The sequence below is a fragment of the Lynx canadensis genome, chromosome B1 (assembly GCF_007474595.2).
Source record: "Lynx canadensis isolate LIC74 chromosome B1, mLynCan4.pri.v2, whole genome shotgun sequence".
Taxonomy (NCBI): domain Eukaryota; kingdom Metazoa; phylum Chordata; class Mammalia; order Carnivora; family Felidae; genus Lynx; species Lynx canadensis.
In genome coordinates this window covers 44,870,373-44,891,751 of record NC_044306.2, presented here as the reverse complement: position 1 = coordinate 44,891,751, position 21,379 = coordinate 44,870,373, and the positions used below count along the sequence as shown (strand labels likewise).

The 21,379-nt window shown below is 42.6% G+C and overlaps 1 protein-coding gene and 1 non-coding gene across 2 annotated transcripts; one reads left to right on the top strand and one right to left on the bottom strand.

Moving 5' to 3' along the window:
- The first annotated feature begins 535 nt into the window (after positions 1-535).
- LOC115512019 (pyridoxal phosphate binding protein) lies at positions 536-19,408 on the top strand. Its single transcript, XM_030312642.2, has 8 exons — positions 536-675; positions 2,880-2,987; positions 3,066-3,101; positions 3,730-3,805; positions 13,432-13,566; positions 15,707-15,849; positions 16,248-16,346; positions 17,963-19,408. The coding sequence occupies exons 1-8, from the start codon at positions 577-579 to the stop codon at positions 18,092-18,094; spliced, it is 828 nt and encodes a 275-aa protein (XP_030168502.1). The 5' UTR covers positions 536-576; the 3' UTR covers positions 18,095-19,408.
- On the bottom strand, positions 3,419-3,491 carry TRNAT-UGU. The gene has a single exon. It is a non-coding gene; the product is annotated as a tRNA-Thr (tRNA).
- Positions 19,409-21,379: the final 1,971 nt, after the last annotated feature.

Sequence of the window (21,379 nt, the reverse complement as noted above, 5' to 3'; positions counted from 1 at the left end):
CAGAAACTGTTTTCTGTCTCTTAAGGGTTCCTCACGAGCCTCATCTGAGACACCAGCAGCCATGTCTCCGGCTCTAGCAGCTTCGAACCCTGGTCCCCGCGCACAGAAATCTTAGCTCACAGCTCTCTCAACGCCAGGGACCGGCAAAAATGTGGGTCTTTTAGAAAGGAACCAGGACCCCGGAACAGGCCGCGTTTTTTGCGTCAAGAAGCTCCCGCGGGGACGGGGACCGTGGCTCAGGCAGGAGGACTGGCAAGGCTTGCCAGGGGGCACCGGAACCACGTCAGGCCGGCCTCCCCACACCCACCCCCCGCCTCCGGAGCGCCGCCTCCAGAGCGGGGCCAGGCTGTCCCCAGTAAGTCCGGGGACGACCTCCCCAAGATGTCCGCCGCGGCGGGGTGGGGCCTCCCGCCACACTGCCCCCGTCCCGCCCCCGCGCTGCCCGGTGTCGATTGGGTGAGACGACTCAGTAGTGAGCTGCGATTGGGTCACACCAGACGTGAACTGGGCGGGACCGGAAGGTGGTCTCTGCCTGGGGGGGCTCCCGGGTCTGGGGCTCTGCGTTCGTCCCGGGGGATGTGGAGAGCTGGCAGCATGTCGGCGGAGCTGGGAGTCGGGTTCGCACTTCGGGCAGTGAACGAGCGCGTGCAGCAGGCGGTGGCGCGGCGGCCGCGGGTGAGGAAGGGGACAGCGTGGGGACGGTGGGCGGCTGCTTTGAGGAGGGGGAAACACCTGCGTGGGAATGGGTCGTCACGGTGACGCAGAGGGGTCTCCCGGAGGGGCGGGAGCCGTCCTTCCGCCTTGACTTTGGCTCGGGTTGCAGAGCCCCCAAAACGCTTAGCGAACGGTGTCCTCAGCCACCTCGCCGTGAGTCTGTCAGGTTTTCTGGAGGTTGGCTTAGTTGGAGCAGAAGGTATCCACTACCCGGGAAAATGACCAGTCCCCCAGCAGCGCGACCATTGCCCGTCCCACCTCGTGTCGTGGCCAACAGCCTTAGCGGACAGGAGCAGCGCCAGTCCCGTGCCCAGAGGCTACAAGAGGAGACGTCTACTACAGGAGCACCCAGAGGAGGCCAGATCCCCAGATCACGTGTGTGGCAGCGTCTGACTGCTAGTAGGTGCTCAGGAACAGTCAGCTCCACCCGGAGGTGAAAGAGACGGTGGACGGGCCGGGTTCTGGAGACCCCAGAGCTGCATAGCACGTTTGGACTCGAAGGGGGCTGACATCCAATCCCAAGCAGTCTAGAGGGAGATTCCCCCCCCCCCCTTCTAATATATTTTGTCTCCTCTGGGAATTTCGTTAGATCAAGGGTCAGTGTCTGCTCCCCCTCACTGCAAGTTTAAGCCAATGGTGTGGAGTGAGACACAACTGAACAGAGAGGTCAGAGTTTCCCCCATCAAACATTTATGGTGTCAGAACTCAGAATGCTCTTCTGGAGACAGAAGATCTGTATCAGTGTAGTCTTTCCTTGGCTTACCTTGAACTAAGTCACTCAACTGCTCTGGCCCGGAGTTTCCTCACCTGCATAGGCAACGGAATGAGCTCTGACTGCCTTTTAAGCCCACCCTTGGCATTAATGTTCTATGATTCTCGGCGATTCTCTAAGGAAAGCTAGGGATCTCCCTAATAAACATCACTCTGGGAAGTTCTCCCAGCATAACTCCACAGGTGGATGGGCCGCCTGTTCCACTTTTCTCTCTGGAAGTCATCAATTCGTCAACGTAATCCTAGGAGCTATGACGTGATCTCATAAAAGGCTGGTGATGCATCATCCCTCAGAAGGAAGCTGGAACTTTTTGCTAATGGATCTGAATCTTTAGAGCCTTTGAAAATACAGTGATTCTGTAAAAATTGCAGAGGGTCATCGGCTGTGTGAAAACTGAGCTATGTGAGGATAGGTGGATCTCTTGTTGCCTCTGTATAGATTTGGTTGCAACAGGGAAGCCCTGCTCTTTACGTGATGGCCGTAAGAGGGCCATATGGGCCTAACCCTCAGTCCAGAGTTTGTGGTGTCCCTGCCTCAGTTCTGCTGCTGGTTCTTACTTAGATTGAACAATAAATTACATAGCTACCCTACACAGGCCACTTTTGGGGGGGGGGGGCAATATTATTGAATATACCAGGACCAGAATGAGTTTCCAAAATTTAACCTTGGGGTTTCAGAAGCCAGAAGTGGTATCCCCTCTAGTCAGAGAGTAATGCCTTCCCTTAACAAACTGATTCTTAAACCTCCAACGTTGGCATTGCAAGAGCATCATCTGAAGAGTTTGTTTAAAAAGGAGATTCTCAGGAGCGCCTGGGTGACTCAGTCGGTTGAGAGTCCGACTCTTGATTTCAACTCCAGTCATAATCCCAGGGTCATAGGATCGAGTCCCACATCAGGCTCCATGCTGGGCATGGGACCTGCTTAAGATTCTCTCTGTGTCCTTCTAACCCTCCTCCCCCACTTGTGCTCTCTCTCAAATTTAAAAAAAAAAAAAATTTTTTTTTTAATTAAAAAAAAAGGAAATTCTTAGACTCCAGCCCCAGAGATTCAGAGTCAGTAAGTCTGGAGTGGTACCCAGATGATGCTGATGCAGTTGGTCAAAGACCGCATTTTAAAGAAATACTGCTTTTACTTACCTTCCCAGGTCTCCTGAGAGAGAACTGTGTTTTGCCAGGTATTAAAGTAGCTACCATATTAGATTTGGATGCCATGCATTTGAAAGACATTTGATCAACATTATTTGATACTGGTCCCCCTCCAGTATAAGAATAATGGAGCTTACCAAATGTCAAGTTAAGACCTATGCCAACTGATCCTACAGGGTCTATCTTATAGAACTCACTGGAATAATATTCCTAAACGTTCACCCATTGGGCTCTTTCTCTCTTGGCAGGATCTCCCAGCCATCCAGCCCCGACTAGTAGCAGTCAGCAAAACCAAACCTGCAGATATGGTGATTGAAGCCTACAGTCATGGCCAGCGCACTTTCGGGGAGAACTACGTAAGATCCCTTTTCCAAACTCCCTTTGGAAGAGTTGTGATTGCCAGGCTTCTCACTTGTTCTGTTTTTACCCTTCAGGTTCAAGAACTGCTAGAAAAAGCATCAAATCCCAAAGTAAGTGAATATCTGAATTCTTGAGTTTGCATCTAATCTTGGCTCCGCAGTTGAAAGTTAGACCCTTGTTGGTGGTTGGGTTTTATAGCAGGGTTGACTGGCAGTAGAAATGTCTCCATTCACCTTGAGCTCCAAATAAATCTCAGCTAGATTTTCTTTCTTTATTAAAACTAAGACTATAGTCACCTCCTTTGCAGCTTTTGGATATGGTAATTTAGGAGCTTGCTATAATCCTGGATCCTCTGAGATTGGAAAGCTTTACTCAGTTCATCTTTCTTGGGTTTTTTTTCATTTTTTGTTTTTTAAAGAAGTCTCCACACCCACCATGGGGTTTGAACTCATGACCCTGAGATTACAAGTCGCATGCTCTACCAACTGAGCCAGCCAGGTGTCCCATAATCAGTTCGTTCTTAATGGATGATATCTAAAAGATGGAGGGAGCTGATGGGAATAAGGAAGAGGAACAGAGCAGAAGCCTTAGGTAGTAGTATCCTTAGGAGCCCAGCTGAAGAGGGTGATAGCAGTTTATTGCATAGACATGAGAAGTCAGAAGGGAGTGTGTAAGGTATTTGAGCCGGCATGGCCTTCATAAATTCTGAGTCAGACATGGTTACCTTTTTTCCTTCAGATTCTGTCTTCGTGTCCTGAGATCAAATGGCACTTCATTGGCCACCTACAGAAACAAAATGTCAACAAATTGATGGGTAAGATAAAATTCTAAACATGAAGACAAAATTTCTCTATCATTATACTACTTATACTACTTTCTGTGAAAAAGAGAACAGCTTTTAGAATAGTCCTAATTCACCATTTGTGTTTTGGAGTTTTGGGGAAAAAAATGTTAAGTGCTTAGTATAAGGAAAAAGCCTCATACCAAGAACAGAATGAATTCACCATTGACTGGGTTGTATGTACTTGGAAACCTACCCTACTTTGTGTTAGGTATCATTTGGTAGTCTTCCAAATAAGTTATAAGGAATTGTAGCCCATAAAATTATTCATTGGGCAAGGGAGACATTTTTCTCCTTTTCCCTCTGGATGTAAGACTATGGTAAATGAAATATAATAATATACAGTAAATTAAATACAGTATATATTGTATATAAAATACAATATACAGTAAAGTACAATTAAGAATTAACTACAAAAGAACTTAACCATATGACAATGACATGTGGAGATCTGTCTGAGGAACTGAATACTTACTTCTCTCAAAGGTTTCTAAAATAACCTGTATTTTTTTAAGCAGCTTTTTTGAAGTATAATTGACCTGTAGTAAATTGTATATATTTAAAGTGCACAATTTGATTAGTTTTGATGTATGTTTGTACTTGTAAAACCATCACCACAGTCAAAATAGTGAACACATTCATCACCCCAAAAAGATTCCTCATGCCCTTTGTAATAACCCCTTCTTTCCGCTCCTCCCCACTCCCCTCCTCCAACACTACTTACCTGCTTTCTGTCACTGTAGATTAGTTTACCTTGCTAAGAGTTTTATATAAATGGAAATATAAAGTATGTACTTTTTTTTTGTCTGACTTCTTCCACTCAGCATAATTATTTTGAGGTTCATCATGTTGATTTGTGTATCAGTAGTTCACTCCTTTTTACTGCTTTATCCATTCACCTACCGATGGACATTTGGGTTGCTTCTAATGTGGGGCCATGACAAATAAAATTGTTATGGCAGTGGCGGAAAAAAAGCTGCTATGAACATCTTTGTATGGACTTTTTTTTTTTTTAATATTTATTTTTGAGAGAGAGAAGAAGAAGAAAGACACAGAGCACGAGCAGGGGAAAGGCAGAGAGGGAGACGCAGAATCTCAAGCAGACTCCAAGCTGAGAGCTGTCAGCACAGACCCCAACGCAGGGCTTGAACCCATGAACCGTAAGATCATGACCTGAACTGAAGTCAGACGCTTAACCAACTGAGCCACCCAGGCACCCCATATGGACTTCTTCTTATCTCTTAAAATAAATACCTAGGAGTAGAATGGCTGAATCTCACAATAAGTATATGTTTAATTTTTTTTTTAATTCTGAGAAAGTACACATAACATAAAATTTATCACCGTTAACTATTTTTAAGTATTCAGTTTAAAGGCATTAAGTACATTCATATTGTTTGCAGCCATCACTACTTTCTATCCTCTAGAACTGTTTTCCTCTCTCAAAACTGAAACCCTGTACCCATCGTGTATGTTTAACTTTCTAAGAAACTGCCAAGCCATCCTCCAAAGTGGTTGTGCCGTCGTACATTCCCACAAGCAGTGCTCAAGTTCTTCCACATCTTTGCCCACACTTAACACAGTCAGTCTTTTAATTTTAGCCGTTCTAGTAGGTATGTGGTAGTGTCCTTGCATTGCCTTAATGGCTTATGATGTTGAACATCTTTTCATATGGTTGCATCTGTTTATCTTCTTTGGTGAAGTGTCTGTTGAAGTCTTTTGCCATTTTCTAATTGGATTTTTTTACTTTTAAGACAGGAGAATTCTTTATATATTCTGACTACTAGTCCTTTATCAGATACATGCTTTGCAAGTGTTTTCTTCCACTCTGTTGCTTGTCTTTTCATTCTCTTAACAGTGTTTTTTGAAGGGCACAAGTTTCTAATTTAACGAAGCCCAGTTTATCAATACTGTGCTTTTGGTGTTGTGTCTAAAAAATATTTCTCTATGGTTCAAGTCACAGATTTTCTCTTAGCAGTTCTATAGTGTTCAGTTTTATATTAAGCTTCATTATTCACTTTGAGTTAATTTTGTATGTGGTGCAAGGTATGATTCCAAGTTCTTTTGGTTTTCTGGGTTTTTTTTTTTTGCATATAAATATCTAATTGTTCCAACACTACTTGTTGGAAAGTCCGTCCTTTTTCCATTGCATTCCTTTGTACCTTTATCAAAAATCGATTATCTGTGAGTTTATTGCTAGACTATCTACTCTGTTCCACTGATCTACTTATCTACTTTTACACTGAAAGCATGATATTTTGATTCATGGAGCTTTATAATTCTTAAAATGGAGTACTGTTAGCCCCCAGCTTTGTTCTTTTTCAAAGTCATTTTGGCTATTCTAGATCCTCCCCATTTCCATATAAACCAATTTGTCCATTTCTACCAAATATATATATATTTGTTTTATAAATATATATATATATGTTATATATATGTTATATATATGTGTTTTATATATATATGTATGTGTGTGTGTGTGTGTGTGTGTGTGTGTGTGTGTGTGTATATATATATATATGTTATATATCAAAAGCCCTGCCAGGTATTTGAATTAGGATTGTATTGAATCTATAGATCAATATGGGGAACAATGACGTACTAAAAATATTGAACCTCCCAACACATTAACAAGGTATAGCTCAGTAGTTCTTTAGGTCTTCTTTATTTTCTCTCAGTAATGTTTTGTAGTTTTCATTGTGCAGGTTTTCTTCATCTTTTTTCTGATTTATATCTTTGTTTTTCTTATATTTTGATGCTATCTATTATACTGTTATTGATTCTGTTTAATTTCTGATTAATTAATCTGTGTTGCTAATATATAATACAGTTGATTTTTGTATATTCATCTTGTATACTGCAACTTTGTTAAACTCACTTGTTCTAGTAGCTTTTTTTGCAGATTGCATATAATTTTCTACGTAGACAATTATGTTATCTATGAACAAAGACAATTTACTTCTTCCTTTCCAATCTGGATGACTTTTATTTCTTTTTCTTGCCATATTATACTAGCTAATACCTTCAATACGATATTGAGTAGAAGGGCTAAGAGTGTACATGCATGTTTTTCGTGACATGCTTTATCAGAAGGAGAAATTTCGCTTCTAATCCTAATTTGCTGAGAGGCTTTATCAAGAATAGATGTTAGATTTTGTCAAATGCTTTTACTGCATCCATTGAAATGATCCTACAGTTTTTCTCTTTCAGTTTATTAACATGTTGAATTACATTTATTGATTTTCTATTGTTAAACCACTCCTATATTCCTAGGGGTGAGCTCACTTGGTCATGCAGTATTATCCTTTTACTATAATGTTGCATTTGATTTGTTAAGTTTGTTTAGAATGTTTGCATCTAGGGGTGCCTGGGTGGCTCAGTCAGTTAAGCACCCAACTCTTGGTTTTGGCTCAGGTCATGAACTCATGGTTCATGGGTTCAAGCCCAGAATTGGGTTCTGTGCTGACAGTGTGGAGTCTGTTTGGGATTCTCCTCTCTCCCTCTCTCCCTCTCTTTGCCCCTCTCTTGCTCTCTCTCAAAAACGAATAACTAAACTTAAAAAAAAAGTGTATGCATCTATAGTCACAAAGGACATTGGTCTGTAGTTTTCCTTTCTTATAATATCTTTTTGTAGATTTGATAACAGGATAATGCTGTCCTCATAGAATGAGCTGGGAAGTATTCCCAACCCTTCAGTCTTTTGGTAGAGTTTGTGTGGAATTGGTATTGTCTCTTTCCTAACTGCTTAGTAGAATTCACCAGTGAATCCTGGAGTTTCTTTGTGGGAAGGTTTTTAACTGTAGTTTCAATTTTATTAATAGATTTAAGACTATTCATATAATCTGATTTTTCTTGGGTGAGCTTTCAAGGTTCAAGGAGTTTGTCCATTTCATCTAGAGTAATGAATTTATGGGGCACCTGGATGGCTCAGTTGGTTAAGCATCCGACTTCAGCTCAGGTTATGGTCTCGCAGTTTGTGAGTTCGAGCCCCATGCTGGGCTCTGTGCTGACAGCTCAGTTCCTAGAGCCTGCTTCGGATTCTGTGTCTCCCTCTCTCTCTGCCCCTCCCTCACACTCTCGCACTCTCTCTCTTTCTCTCAAAAATAAATAAGCAATAAAAAAAATAAAGTAATGAATTTGTGAGCATTAGGTTGTTTGTAATATTCCTTTATTATCCTTTTAATATCTGTAGGATCTGTAGTGATGTCAGCTGATTCCTGATGTTGGTAATGTGTGTCTTCTCTTTTTTTTTCCCCTAATCCATCTGGCTAGAGGTTTATCAGTTTTATCAGTCTTCTCAAAGAACTACTTTTAGTTTCATTAATTTTTCTCTATTGTTTTATTAGTATATGTTATATAAACAAAAATAATTATGTATTGTGGGATTTATAACATATGAAAAAGTCAAAATGCATTGCAACAATAGCATACAGAATGAAAGTTAAGAAATAGAAGTACACAATTATAAGGTTCTTAAACTATATATGAAGTAGTATAACACCACTTTAAGGTAGACTATGCATAAGTTCAACTTTAAAGCAACCAATAGGGGCGCCTGTCTGGCTCAGTTAGTAGAGCACATGACTTGATCTCAGGGTGTAGACTGGATGTAGAACTTATTTAAAAAATAAAATAAAGCAACCAATAACACAGAGAATTATAGCTAATAAGTCAGCAAAGGAGATCAACTGGAATAATAAAAAAATTTGTGAAATGGTTTCTCATTGTGGTTTTGATTTGCATTCCCCTAATGACGAATGAAGTTGAACATGTGCTTGTTGGCCATTTGTGCATCTTCTTTGGAGAAATGTTTATTCAAATCCTTTGTGTATTTTTTAATTGGGTTTTTTTATTATTGAGTTGTAAAAGTTCTTTATATATCCTAGGTACCAGGCCTTTATGATGTATATCATTTGCAGATTTTTTTCTCCCATTCCATGGATTGTCTTTTGACTTTCTTTATGGTATCATTTGTAGCACAGAAATTTTTCATTTTCATGTACACTTTAATGTAAAATGGACATTTTAAAGTACATTTAGTGTACTTTGTCTCTTTTTTGTGTGTGTGGCATGTGCTTTTGGTGTTATAGCTAGGAAATCCAAGGTCACGAAGATTTTTTTTTTTTTAATAATCTCTATGCCCCATGTGGGGCTTGAAGTCACTACCCAGAGATCAGGAATCACATGCTTTACCAGCTGAGCCAACCAGGTGCCCCCAAGGTCACCAAGATTTACTCCTGTTTTCTTCTAAGAGTTTTATAGTGTTAGCTCTCACCTTTGGGATTTTTTGAATTCATTTTTATGTATAACCTAAGGAAGAGGGAGGTGCAACTTCATTCTTTCCGTTGAACTGTTTGCACCTTCACCTATATTTTTCAGAGAAATGTTTGCTAACTATAGAATTCCAGCTTGACGGTTTTTTCTTTCAGGACTTTAAAGATGTCACTCCACTCTCTTCACTTACATTGTTTCCAGTGAGAAATAGGATGTCATCTTTATCTTGGTTCCTCTGTATGTAACGTGTTTTTTTTTTCTTCTAGCTACTTACAAGATTTTCTCATGATGACTGGTTTTGAGCAATTTGATGATGATGTTTCCTGGTGTAATATTTTCCACATTTCTTGTGCTTGGGGTTCATGGAGCTTCTTGGATCTGGAGTTTATAGTTCTCGTCAACTTTAGAATATTTTCAATCACTGTTTCTTCATATGTATGTTCTGCCTCCCCACTCCCTCCCCACCACAACTTCTCTTCTCCTTTGGGGACTCTGGTTACCTGTTCGTCTGCTTGAGGTGTTTCGGCAGCTCACTAATGCCCTTTTAATTTTTATGATTTTTTTCCTGTTTCATTTTGGATAATATCTTCAAAGTAACTGATCTTTGGCATTGTCTAATTTGCCATTAATTCCATCAGTGGATTTTTCATCTCCTACATGTGGTTTTCATGCTAGAAGTTCAGTTTGGGTCTTTTTTAAATATCTTCCCTGTCTCTCTGTATTTTTTAATAGATGGCACACAGTTATGGTAACTTTTAATGTGCTGTCTACTGATTCTATCATCTTTGATAGTCTGGAACAGTTTCAATAGATTGATTTAATAGATCATATTTTCTGCTTCTTTGAGGCTTTCAGTGCCTGCTTTTTTGGTGGGGGGATAGCCAAACGTTGTGAATTTTCTTGTAGGGGGCTGGTCAGTTTTGTATTCCTATAAATATTTTTGAGCTTTTTTGGAACACAGTTAAGTTACTCGGGAACAGTTTGATCTTTTTAGGTCTTGCTTTTAAGATTAGTTGGTGTGACTGGAGAGAGCTCAGTTCAGGGTTAATTATTCCCCATTTCTGAGGCAAGGCCCTCTGTATACTCTAGCCAGTGCCCCATGAATCCTGAATGTTTCAGCCTGTCTGATGGAAACGGGCACTATTCCATGCCCTCTGTGAACATCAGGCACTGTTTCTTCTAATCTTTTCAAATAGTTCCCTCCCCAGCCCTGGGTGATGCACGTGCCAGTCTGTACCCAGCTGAGTTCTGGAGGGGAGCCCTTTTCAAATCACCGGTGATGCCTCTGTATGCAGCTCTCTCCTCTCCCGAATTCTGTCCTGTGAACTCTAGCTGCATAGTCTTTCCATATTCTTAGCTCATGTCCTCATCCTAAGGCCCACGCTCTTCCTCTCTTCCCCTTTTATGCAGCACATTCTAGAAACTCTCCAGGAAAGAGAGGTGGGGCAGTCACTTCATGTGTTGCTCATGTCTCAGAGATCACTATGTTTCACTCCATGATACACAGGTCTTGTAAACCATTGTTTCATATATGTTTCACACATTTTGTCCATTTGGTTGTTCAGGTGGAATGGTCACTCTGGTCCCCGTAGTTACTCCATCTTGTCAGGAAGTAGAAGTCTACTACATTATTCTTAAAAGCTATTTCACACTAGGTATGGGGGAAGTAGAGAGACTATTTACACTTAATAAATCGCAGCAAGACAATCAGCTTTTTAATTTGAGAAATAATTAAATTAGCTTCCCTTCCTCACAGTGTAAATTCCAGCTAGATTAAAGAATCCTAATGTGAAAAATCAAAACCCTAAAAGTGTTAGAAGAGGGGCACCTGGGTGGCTCAGGCGGTTAAGTGTCCAACTCTTGATTTAGGCTCAGGTCGTGATCTCATGGTTCATGAAATCAAGCCCCTCATTGGGCTCCGCCCTGACAGTGTAGAGCCTGCCTGGGATTCTCTCTCCCCCCTCTCTGCCCCTCCAGGGCTCGCGCACTCACACGCACCTCCTCTCTCTCTCTCTCCCTCTCTCTCTCTCTCTCAAAATAAATAAACTTTAAAAATAAACAAGTATTAAAATAAAACATAGGAAAATATTTTTATTTTTTCAAGCTGGTGAAAGGCCTTTCTAAATAAAGCATAAAGTCTGGAAACCATAAAAGAAACAACTAGCACATTTGCTTACACAAAAATTAAAGCAAAAAGAAAGCACAGATTGGTAGTAAAATAATAGTTTTTAAAAGGGAAAGAGGTTAATGTCCATAATGCATAAAGAACCATGTGTATATATTTTTAATCAATGAGAAAAACATAGGGGAAAACGAACGGGTCATTTACAAGGATAAAAAATACAAATCCAGGAATGAAGTGAAAAATGCTTAACCTCAATAAGAGAAATGCAACACACAATAAAAAATTCTACCTTTCACCAGTCAGGTTTGCAAAAAAATTAAAAAGCTGCTAACATGCAGTGCTTTGAGAGCATGAGTAAGTGAGCACTCCACATTTTGCCAGGAGGACTCTAAAATGGTAGGGCTTTTTTGAATTTCTCATATCCAATACAATTTAAATTGTGCTTCCTCTTTTAACTAGTAATTTCAATTCTTGGACTCATGCAGCCTATAGCAACATGTATAAGTGTGCAAAGGCCTGTGTGTAAGCTTTGGGTTTATAGTAAAAAAGAAACAATGTCTATTAACAAGAACAATGTTAAATAAATTGTGATCATCTGTTCTGTGGAACGATGCAGTTGTTAAAAGTACAGGTGGGTTTATGGTACTGATGTAAAAAATCTCCAACATGTATTGCTAACTGGAAGCAAGCAACCCATAAAACATTTAGTAGGAGCCAATTTGTATGTTATTTCAAAAAATAACAGGAAATTCTATGTCTGGGGAGTGTGTGTGTGTGTGTTCGTTTGGATGGAAATACACTAAAATAGATCTGGAAGAATCCTTATCCTAGCAGTAATAGTGATAGTTTCTAGGGTGAGAGGCTTGGAGTTTTTACTGCATATATTGCTTTTACTTCTATATTGCTGCTGCTTTTTTTTTTTTTCCAACATCAAGCATGCGTACTTTCAGTCTCTTTTTTAAAATATATGTAAGTTTTTAAGTGAAGTAGCCTGAACTCAAATTCAGTATGAAGAACATGGGGTCAGTTTGCCATCATTTCAAGTCACAGCTCTAATATTTGTTAATTTTGTAAACTGGAATAAACTTTATCCTTTCTGAGCCTCAGTTTCCCCATCTGTAAGATGGAGGTAATAATAGTGTTTCATGAACCATGATAAAGATTAAAAAGAAATGGGTGCCTGGCTGGCTCAGTCACAGGAGCATGTGACTCTTGATCTCAGGGTTGTGAGTTTGAGCCCCACGTTGGGTATGGAGATTACTTAAAAATAAAATCTTTTAGGAGGCCAGGATGACTTAGTCGGTTAAGTGGCTGACTTGGTTTCAGCTCAGGTCACGATCTCATGGTTCGTGAGTTCAAACCCTCCATCGGGGTCTGCGTTGGCAGCATAGAGCCTGCTTGGGGTTCTCTCTCCCTCTCTCTCTGCCCCTCCCCTGCTCATTATCTCTCTCTCTCTCAAAATAAATAAACATTTAAAAAAGTTAAATAATAGAATAAAATAAAATCTTTTTAAAAAATAAAAAAAAAATAATTAAGAAAAAGATTAAAAAGAAATCATGCATATACAACAGTTAGCAAATTGCCTGGGGGATTTCAGTGTTTATAAATGCAAGCTGCTGATGCTGCTTCTGTCTTTGTCGTTCTTTATCTGGGCAAGACTAATACTTCATTTCACATGCATCTCTGGAAACGAAGATGGCTTTGATGACGTCAGCATCTCCCTTAGCTCTCCGTATTGAGGTCATTCTGATGTCCTTGTTGAATGAGAGCACCCCCAGCGCACAGTTTAAGAACATGGTGTTAGCATGCCAGGGAAGCACTTTGGCCTCCGTTGGTTATCCTCTCTTTATTGTCATCTTGACCTGTTTCTCGCTGTGTGAGCTGCGATTTAGTCGGATCAAACCTGCTATTAGGAATCTCTGCAATTCCCGACCCTCAGGAAGCTCTTAGAGTTGGCACGCTGCCGGATTGTGGTGCGTCACCGTTCCCCCTGTTCGTCTTCTCTGATTAGATAGCAATGGGCCGACATCCGAACTCACATCTAGTAAAACTGTCACGTGAGTCTTAGCAGAACTGAGACTTAACTGTCTTGTTCTTTTTCTGGAAAACTGTCTTCCCATCTGCCAAGTCAAATATTGGTTGCACATTGCTTGCCACACTGGGACGAGTGGAGAATTACCTTGCCTCTTTCTCATTACAGCTGTGCCCAATCTCTTCATGCTGGAAACCGTGGATTCTGTGAAGTTGGCAGACAAAGTGAACAGTTCGTGGCAGAAAAAAGGTTCTCCTGAAAGGTTAAAGGTTATGGTCCAGGTTAACACCAGTGGAGAGGAGAGTAAGTGACCAGACCTAACTATAGATTTTTCTTCCCTTAGGATGGTTGAAGGTCAGCAAGAATGACAGGCCTAAGTATCTGATAGCTAAGGTTATAGAAGGAAATCATGGGCCTGTAAGTAAGACGTTTCATGCCTGTAAGTAGGATCTAGAAGGCACAGTGACATCTAAGCCCATCCACATATAATTCTTTCATAACATCATGTGTTGTTATTTCTTAATTTTTTGATGGCCCAAAATTGGACGAGTCAGGAAGGGGATTGTGACTTTGATTTCCAGAAAATTCCCAAAAGTCACCATCACTCCTAAAAGAGACGGCATAGTTACCTGTATAACACTTCTCCAGTGTTAAAAAAAATTTACTTAGCATAATCTTGGGAGAGAACAGAAGAAAATCCCGTGAGCACCCATTAATGAATACCTTCAAGGGGCTTGCGTTAACGTTGTAACCTAGTGAACAGAACTGGAGCTTTGAAATCAGATCTTGGGTTTGACCTCCAGCACTGTCCGTCATAACTGTGGGTTAGTTACCTAGCCTCTCTGTACCTCAGTTTCCCTGGTGGACAGTGCTGTCATAATGATGCCTACTTCAGAGGGTGTTGTAAGGATTATAAGTCTTAATGCGGGCAAAGCTGTTGGCATAGAACCCCACCCATCTCACTTGTTAGCCACTTGATTGAGTGTTTACAGATTAGTCGTTTGCTTATGACCATCAGACCAGTGTTCATCAAACCGTAATATGAAGGAGCACAGCGCCAAGGCTATTTTCTAGATGGGCCCTCAGGTCAGGCTTCCCGGACTGAAATCCCAGTTGCACAGTTTCTAGTTGTATGACCTTGGAAAAGGTACTTAGCTTTCCTGTGCCTCAGTTTCCTCATCTGTGGAAGGGGGATAGTAAGAGTACTTACTTCATAGTTACTGCATTAAGTGAAAGGCTCTTAGGACTTGGCATGTGTACCTGGCAGAGAAGTGTTCTGTAAATTTTAATAATTGTCATTATTTCTACACATATCTAGATTATATCTTACATTACCAATATAGGTAAATCTGAAACTGACTTCAGGTCAAGTCTGTGACATCATTTCTTGGTAATTAGCTATAATTTGCTATAGTTAAAGATTAAAGTGAATGTTCTTAGCATCTCCATTTGATAAATGAGGGAAAGAGGATATCAATATTCCTTATAACTGCATAACAAATAATCATTTGCTGCAGATTCCTCCTCTAGTTGTTAATTGGCAAGTTCAATTAAATTTTGAAAATATATAGTGAAACCCGTGTGATAGATACTTTATTTTTAAATGTTTACAGTCTTGGGGCACCTGGGTGGCTTAGTCGATTGAGAGTCTGACTCTTGATTTTGCCTCAAGTCATAATCTTCATCAGGCTCTGTGCTGACAGCATGGAGCCTGCTTGGGATTCTCTGTCTCTCTCTCTCTCTCTCTCTCTCTCTCTGTCCCTCCCCCACTTGCACTCGCTGTCTAACTAACTAAATAAATAAATAAACATTTAAAAAAATAATAATTTAAAATGTTTACAATTCTAATAAATTAATGAAACTGTAGAAATACCAGAACTAGGAAAAGAATCCTCAGATAAATCTGGTGTTTGGCAATGTGAGTCTTGTTGGTGTCCCAAGAAAAGCAGTGTTTTTTCTCTTCCCTGTACTTTAGCTGTTCTCGGCTCATGTCACTGAGATTCAGATGGTTATTATTCAGAAGGGAAGCAACATAGACAAAGACCTCAAAAATTAGGTTACTCTTGGGGCGCCTGGGTGGCACAGTCGGTTAAGCGTCCGACTTCGGCCAGGTCACGATCTCGCGGTCCGGGAGTTCGAGCCCCGCGTCAGGCTCTGGGCTGATGGCTCGGAGCCTGGAGCCTGTTTCCGATTCTGTGTCTCCCTCTCTCTCTGCCCCTCCCCTGTTCATGCTCTGTCTCTCTCTGTCCCAAAAATAAATTTAAAAAAAAAACGAAAAAAAAAAAAATTAGGTTACTCTTTAGGACTTGAGGATATGTGTTTTTCAAGAAGTCCTCTTGTCCGAGAGTCACCTCCTCTGTTACAAGGAAGGGATGGAAACTGAGCCTTCCTCTGGCTACTTAAAACATTTTGGTACAAGTGTCTTCTGTTTCTCTTTGTGAAGGTAAACATGGCCTTTTGCCTTCAGAGACAGTAGCCATGGTGGAACACATAAATGCCAAGTGCCCCAGCCTGGAGTTCGTGGGGCTGATGACCATAGGAAGCTTTGGACATGATCTTAGTCAAGGACCAAACCCAGATTTCCAGGTACTGGGGTCCAAGGATGGCGGGATTGCTCATGCACTAGAGAAGCATCTGAACGAAATGCTGTTGCAGGGCTGGCTGTTGTAATAAAGTTGAAAGCCCTCCCAGATATTGCCTGTCGGGTATCATGACCCTCTTCTGAACTCTCCTCAACTCCCCTTGAACCTGGCTAAAACACAGTCTCTAGAGAAAATGAGCTCTTTTCCTCCTTTCCAGTGACTGATCATTGTTTTGAAAGTAGGAGCATTTGCTAAAAAACTTTAGGTAACTTCTGGAAATTTGGACAGGCCTTGAAACCACGAAGAACCAATAGTCTTTGTCAGAGATGTTCAGATTCAGCCACTCTCAGACACCCTTGGAGAAGGCAGGAGGAAATAATGTGACACTTGTCCTTCTGTTAGGCGTTACTGTCCCTCCGAGAGGAGCTGTGTAAAAAGCTCAACGTCCCCACTGAGCAGGTTGAACTGAGTATGGGCATGTCCATGGACTTCCAGCATGCGGTAAGTGTCCTCCTTGCCCTGTCCGCCCAAGGGGAGGGCCCGAAAGGCCGCAGGAAAGCAATGTTTGCCGGAGAAACCTTCGAAACGCCTCATCATGGCAATAGAGCAGCCAACAGCAGTGGCCCTCAACTGTCCCAACATCCCCCACCCCCTTCTTTTCTGAAATGAGATGTATAGAAATTACAGCCTGACACATAACTCTCCTAAACTCCATCTAATTCCCTAAGGGGATTCTAAAGAAAAATCAGAAGGGGCACCTGGCTGGCCCAGTTGCTAGAGCATGCGACTCTTGATCTCTGGGTTGTGAGTTCAAGCCCCATGGTGGGTGTAGAGATTACTTAAAAACAAATAAACTCTTTTAAAAATTATAGCTCAATTTCTTATTTTTCTTTCTTTATTTTTGGGGCACCTGGATGGCTCAGTCGGTTAAGCATCCGACTTTGGCTCAGGTTGCCATCTCATGGTTCGTGAGTCTGGGCTGTGCGCTGACCGCACAGAGCCTGCTTTGGATCCTGTCTCCCTCTCTCTCTGCCCCTCCCTGGCTCACTGTTTCGCATGTGCGCGCTCTCAAAAATAGACTTTTTAGGGGCACCTGGGTGGCTCAGTCGGTTAAGTGTCCGACTTCAGTTCAGGTCATGATCTTGTGGTTCACGAGTTCGAGCCCCACGTCGGGCTCTGCGCTGACAGCTCGGAGCCCGGAGCCTGCTTCGGATTCTGTGTCTCCCTCTCTCTGACCCTCCCCCCATTCATGCTCAGTCTCTCTCTGTCTCAAAAATAAATAAACATTAAAAAAAAAAATTTTTTTTTAAATAGACTTTTTAAAATTATAGTTTAATTTCTTATTTTTCTTTCTTTCTTTGTTTTTAAGTAATCTCTACACTCACTGTGGGGCTGGAGCTCATGACCCTGAGATCAAGAGTCACACGCTGTACCGACTGAGCCAGCCAAAGGCCCCTAAACTGTAATTTTTTTAAAAAGCATCGCACCGTATAAATGTTTGGGCACGGATGTGTGACAGTGAGTCCTAATGAAATAGTCTGGAGTTCATCTTACGGGTAGATTCACAACAGCTGTAACTATATGCTGAGAGAGATGTGTGGCTCTGGAACAGTAAATAACTTGATCAAGTTCTAAAAACCAAAGTGTCAACCTCACTGTGTGTATCCAGTAGTTGCAGTCTCGGAAAATCATATATATCAAAACGGTGCAAAAATGCTTTGTGTTTATAAGTGAACTGGAATTCGGTCCCGTGCTCAAACAATTACAGGGAGGTTTTTTCTTCTGACAGTGGAACGTTAGAAAGGGGTGTGGGTTGTCAGACAACCCTTCGTTGTGCCACTGTGTCTCAGTCACACAGGGTGACACGTCTTAACAGCCCCAACTCAATGGCAGTCATGTCCCCTAGTCACTGTGACAGCCAAGGAAATCCTGACTTCTTAAACACACCCCTGGAGGTGCTGTTGTCCCAAAGGGAACCCCTGCCCTGCACCCCTCTTCAGCTGCCTCATCCTTGTTCTTCATAGAAGCCCCTCCAAAGCCAGAACGAGAGGCGGGACTTCAGCATTTGCTGCATGATTTTAAACTCAGCCCTTGATACTCTCTCTTCTTTCCCACAGATTGAAGTAGGATCTACGAATGTCCGAATAGGAAGCACCATTTTTGGAGAGCGAGATTACTCCAAGAAACCTGCCCTGGACAAGTCCCCGGCTGACCTGAAGGCCCCAGTGGAGGTGGCCCAGGCACACTGAGCCCAGGCACAGCCAGCCGTGGCTCGTGGCCCGTGGGCCTGTCCAGGAACACTAACTATGCACTTACCTGGTCTCCATTTTGGTATTCCCCGTGTCACAGCACAGCCATGCTCTCCTTGTGACCTGGAGAGAGCGCGCTAATGATTGTGGGTGTTGATGGGAACCGTGTGTACTTGGGATCTGACATAAGAAGCTCACTTCAGGTAGTGGCTTTGGATTGGGTTTGAGAAATCCAGACATTTCTGCAAAACAGGTATCAAATCAGTAGCCAGGAATCGAGTTCAGTATTGAATCCTGCCCAGGAGCACCAACCAACCCACAAATGCCTTCCCCAGGTTAAAATGTGGTCACTCATGCCTATAATCACCGAAGTGAGAGGGATTCCCATTTGTCATCCACGTTAATGGAAAGTCCCTTCATGCAGACCCCCTACTGAGTAATCACCTTTGCTGCACTGGGGCAAAGTGATTTCTGCCCCCAGGTTTGACTCTACTCAGTAAATATTTGTCCCTACTCTGGAATGACAGTGCAGGTAACTTCAGGAGCTGGCTCAAGGTAGTGCTGCAAACCCAAATCACATTGATCAGAGGTTATGTCATTGGTTACCTCGGTGGTCCCTGTGGACCCTGAAAACTACAGGGGTAAAATAAAGGGACTTGGGCCTTTCGAATATCCTCCTGAAGAGACAGGGCTCTCCTTAATGAGAATTAAATGCTATGATTTGTTCTCCACTCTAATCCTCTTAATGGTGATTTCTTATCTCAAAGGCCAGTGACTCCTTCTCAATCTCTAGGCAGCCTCAAAGACCAGCCCCACAGTGAGTGTAGCTCCCCAGAAACTCCTTTAAGGCCAGTTCAGGCCCACAGTTCCAACAAGGCCTGGCTTTGAGGTTCCTGTTCCTGCAGAGCATTTTCCAGGCACCTCTAAAGCCCTTCCTCGTCCCCACTGCCCTGCTATATATATAAGCCAGAATTTGGCAACTTCTTGATTGTTAATAAAGTAGCAGCAAGGTCTTCAAACACCAGAAAGCACAATTCTCAGATATCCATAACAGATGACTTCCGTCTGGGTGGTTTATTTTCTAGATGTTTTTTTCCTTATTTATTCAAACCCCAGTCTTCATTTTATGAAATAACTTTCAGAACATGATGCTGCTGCTGCTGAATGTAATTTTGTAAAACTTAAACCATTATGATTCCTGCACTGTTTCAGTCAGAGCTATAACATGTCTCAGAGTCTAGTAAATAAAAATGTGAGTTTGAATTATACCATCTGTGCCAATTACAAAGCAATTAAAAGATTTATTTTTTATGACCCTGTGTAACGAGTGAGTATTAACAGGAGCGGGGCATTGGAACCAACAGGTAGCAGCTGTGCCCATCACTTGACATTGTGCCAGCCTGGCTTCAGAAGAGGGCTTCCCTTGAGTCCCAGATGCAGCCAAAGCCACACAGTGGATGAGAGAGCAATTCTGAACTTCTAAAGACAAGAAAAGGAAATGTGGGCATTTCAGGAATTACCAAAATCAAGAGCTTACTAACCTCTTACTGCAAGAACCTGTATTCTAAGTGGCCTCTAGATGGCGAGGTTGGCTAACCTGTGGGCAAGCACCGGGGTTCCCAGCTCAGCAAATTTCCTGGGAGGGGCCCGTCACCCTTAGTCTCACCTCTTCAGAGAGCAGGAGTGGAGGCCAAAGAGCACGATTTTTCCAAGTGATGTGACTGACTTGCGGCACCGCTAGGTTCTTCCAGATGCCTCATTTCTTTGCTACCTGGGCTAGTGGCCTGACGGTGGCTGTGGAGCACTTTGGGAGAGGGGAACTGGTCTAACTAAGCTTAATAAAGAACTCTCTGGATTGTGCCTAGAGATTGAGAGCAATGAAAGAGGCGAGCCAGGGCCTGATCAAATGCAGATAAGGAAAGGGAAACCACGGTAAGTCTGTCCAGTGTACCCACAGCGGAAAGAAAATTGAACAAAATTGTGACTTTGGTTTTGTTACACGTGACAGGCAGCAGGTAGAACACTCCCAGATTTTCATCAGATCAGTGAGCATCCCCAGCAAGTTTCCCGGGTCCCCACAGCATGCTGTTCGGGGCTGACCCGCCACTCAGCCTAGCATTCTCTGTGCCACCAGCTGCCAGGGCCGGTGTCTGCCTCAGAAGGTTTGGATGCTCAAAGGCTCCCAATTAGCCCGCAAGGCTTTGTCCTGGAAAACTTCCTCCTAGTTTCCAGCTACTGCCTCTCTATTACTCGAATCATACTCTGCTCCCCGCACCTCACTTTCTAAACATTCCAGGCACATAGAGTGCTCTCCCCTATATTCTCTCATTTTGCCCTCACAGAAGTTGGTAGGATAATTAGGCTACATGGTGGTGTCCCTTTGTGGATAGAGTGCTGAGTCCCAGAGAAGGTTCTGCACTCCTTTTTTATTTTTTATTTTTTTAATGTTTATTTATTTTGGGAGAGACATTGGGGAGGGTCAGAGAGGAGAGACAGACTCCCAAGCAAGTTCCACACCATCAGAGCAGAGCCCGACATGGGGCTCGAACTCATGAACTGTGAGTTCATGACCTGAGCAGAAGTCAGACACTTAACCGACTGAGCCACCCAGGTGCCCTGCACGCTCTTCTGAGGGTAGAGTGGGTCAGTGGCAGAGCAAGAAATAAACTCCGGGCTCTTGATTCCCAGTCCAGAGCAGGCTTATAATGATTGGTAAGCGGCATATTCTTAGATCTATAGGTTTCAGTTAAGAGAAGCGTATTCCCGTTAAAGAACTGTATGCTTTTAGTCTATTGCAGTTGTGCAAAACTGACACATCTTTAATGCAGAACAAACTCTGAAACCACAAGCAGTGAGGATGAGCAGGGAGGAGAGAATTAAACCCAGCCTGAGTGGAACCCAGCCTCTCCCTTCTGTCATCCTGTTTCCCTAACACACATCTCCCCCCTCCCCCCCCCCCGCCCCAGATTCAAACTATCCCATGGGCTGCGAGGCCCAGATCGGGTCGTGCAGAGCAGTGCCCTTTTCCCCTTTGAGCCAGACTGGCAGGAAATTGTGTTCCCCATGGCTACATGGGGGAATGAGGTCAAATGGGACATTCTTAAAACCCAAGGCACTTTCCTTCTGAAAAGCAGTGGCCCCGTGCTTCCCACCAAAGCTCTGCACAGGAAGGACTCGCCCACCAATTCCTGAAGGGCTGTGATAACAGTGGGTGTCGTCAGTGGTGCAATTGGAACTGATTTGCTGTGGGAACTGTGACCGTCTTTACCATGAAATCAGTAGAAT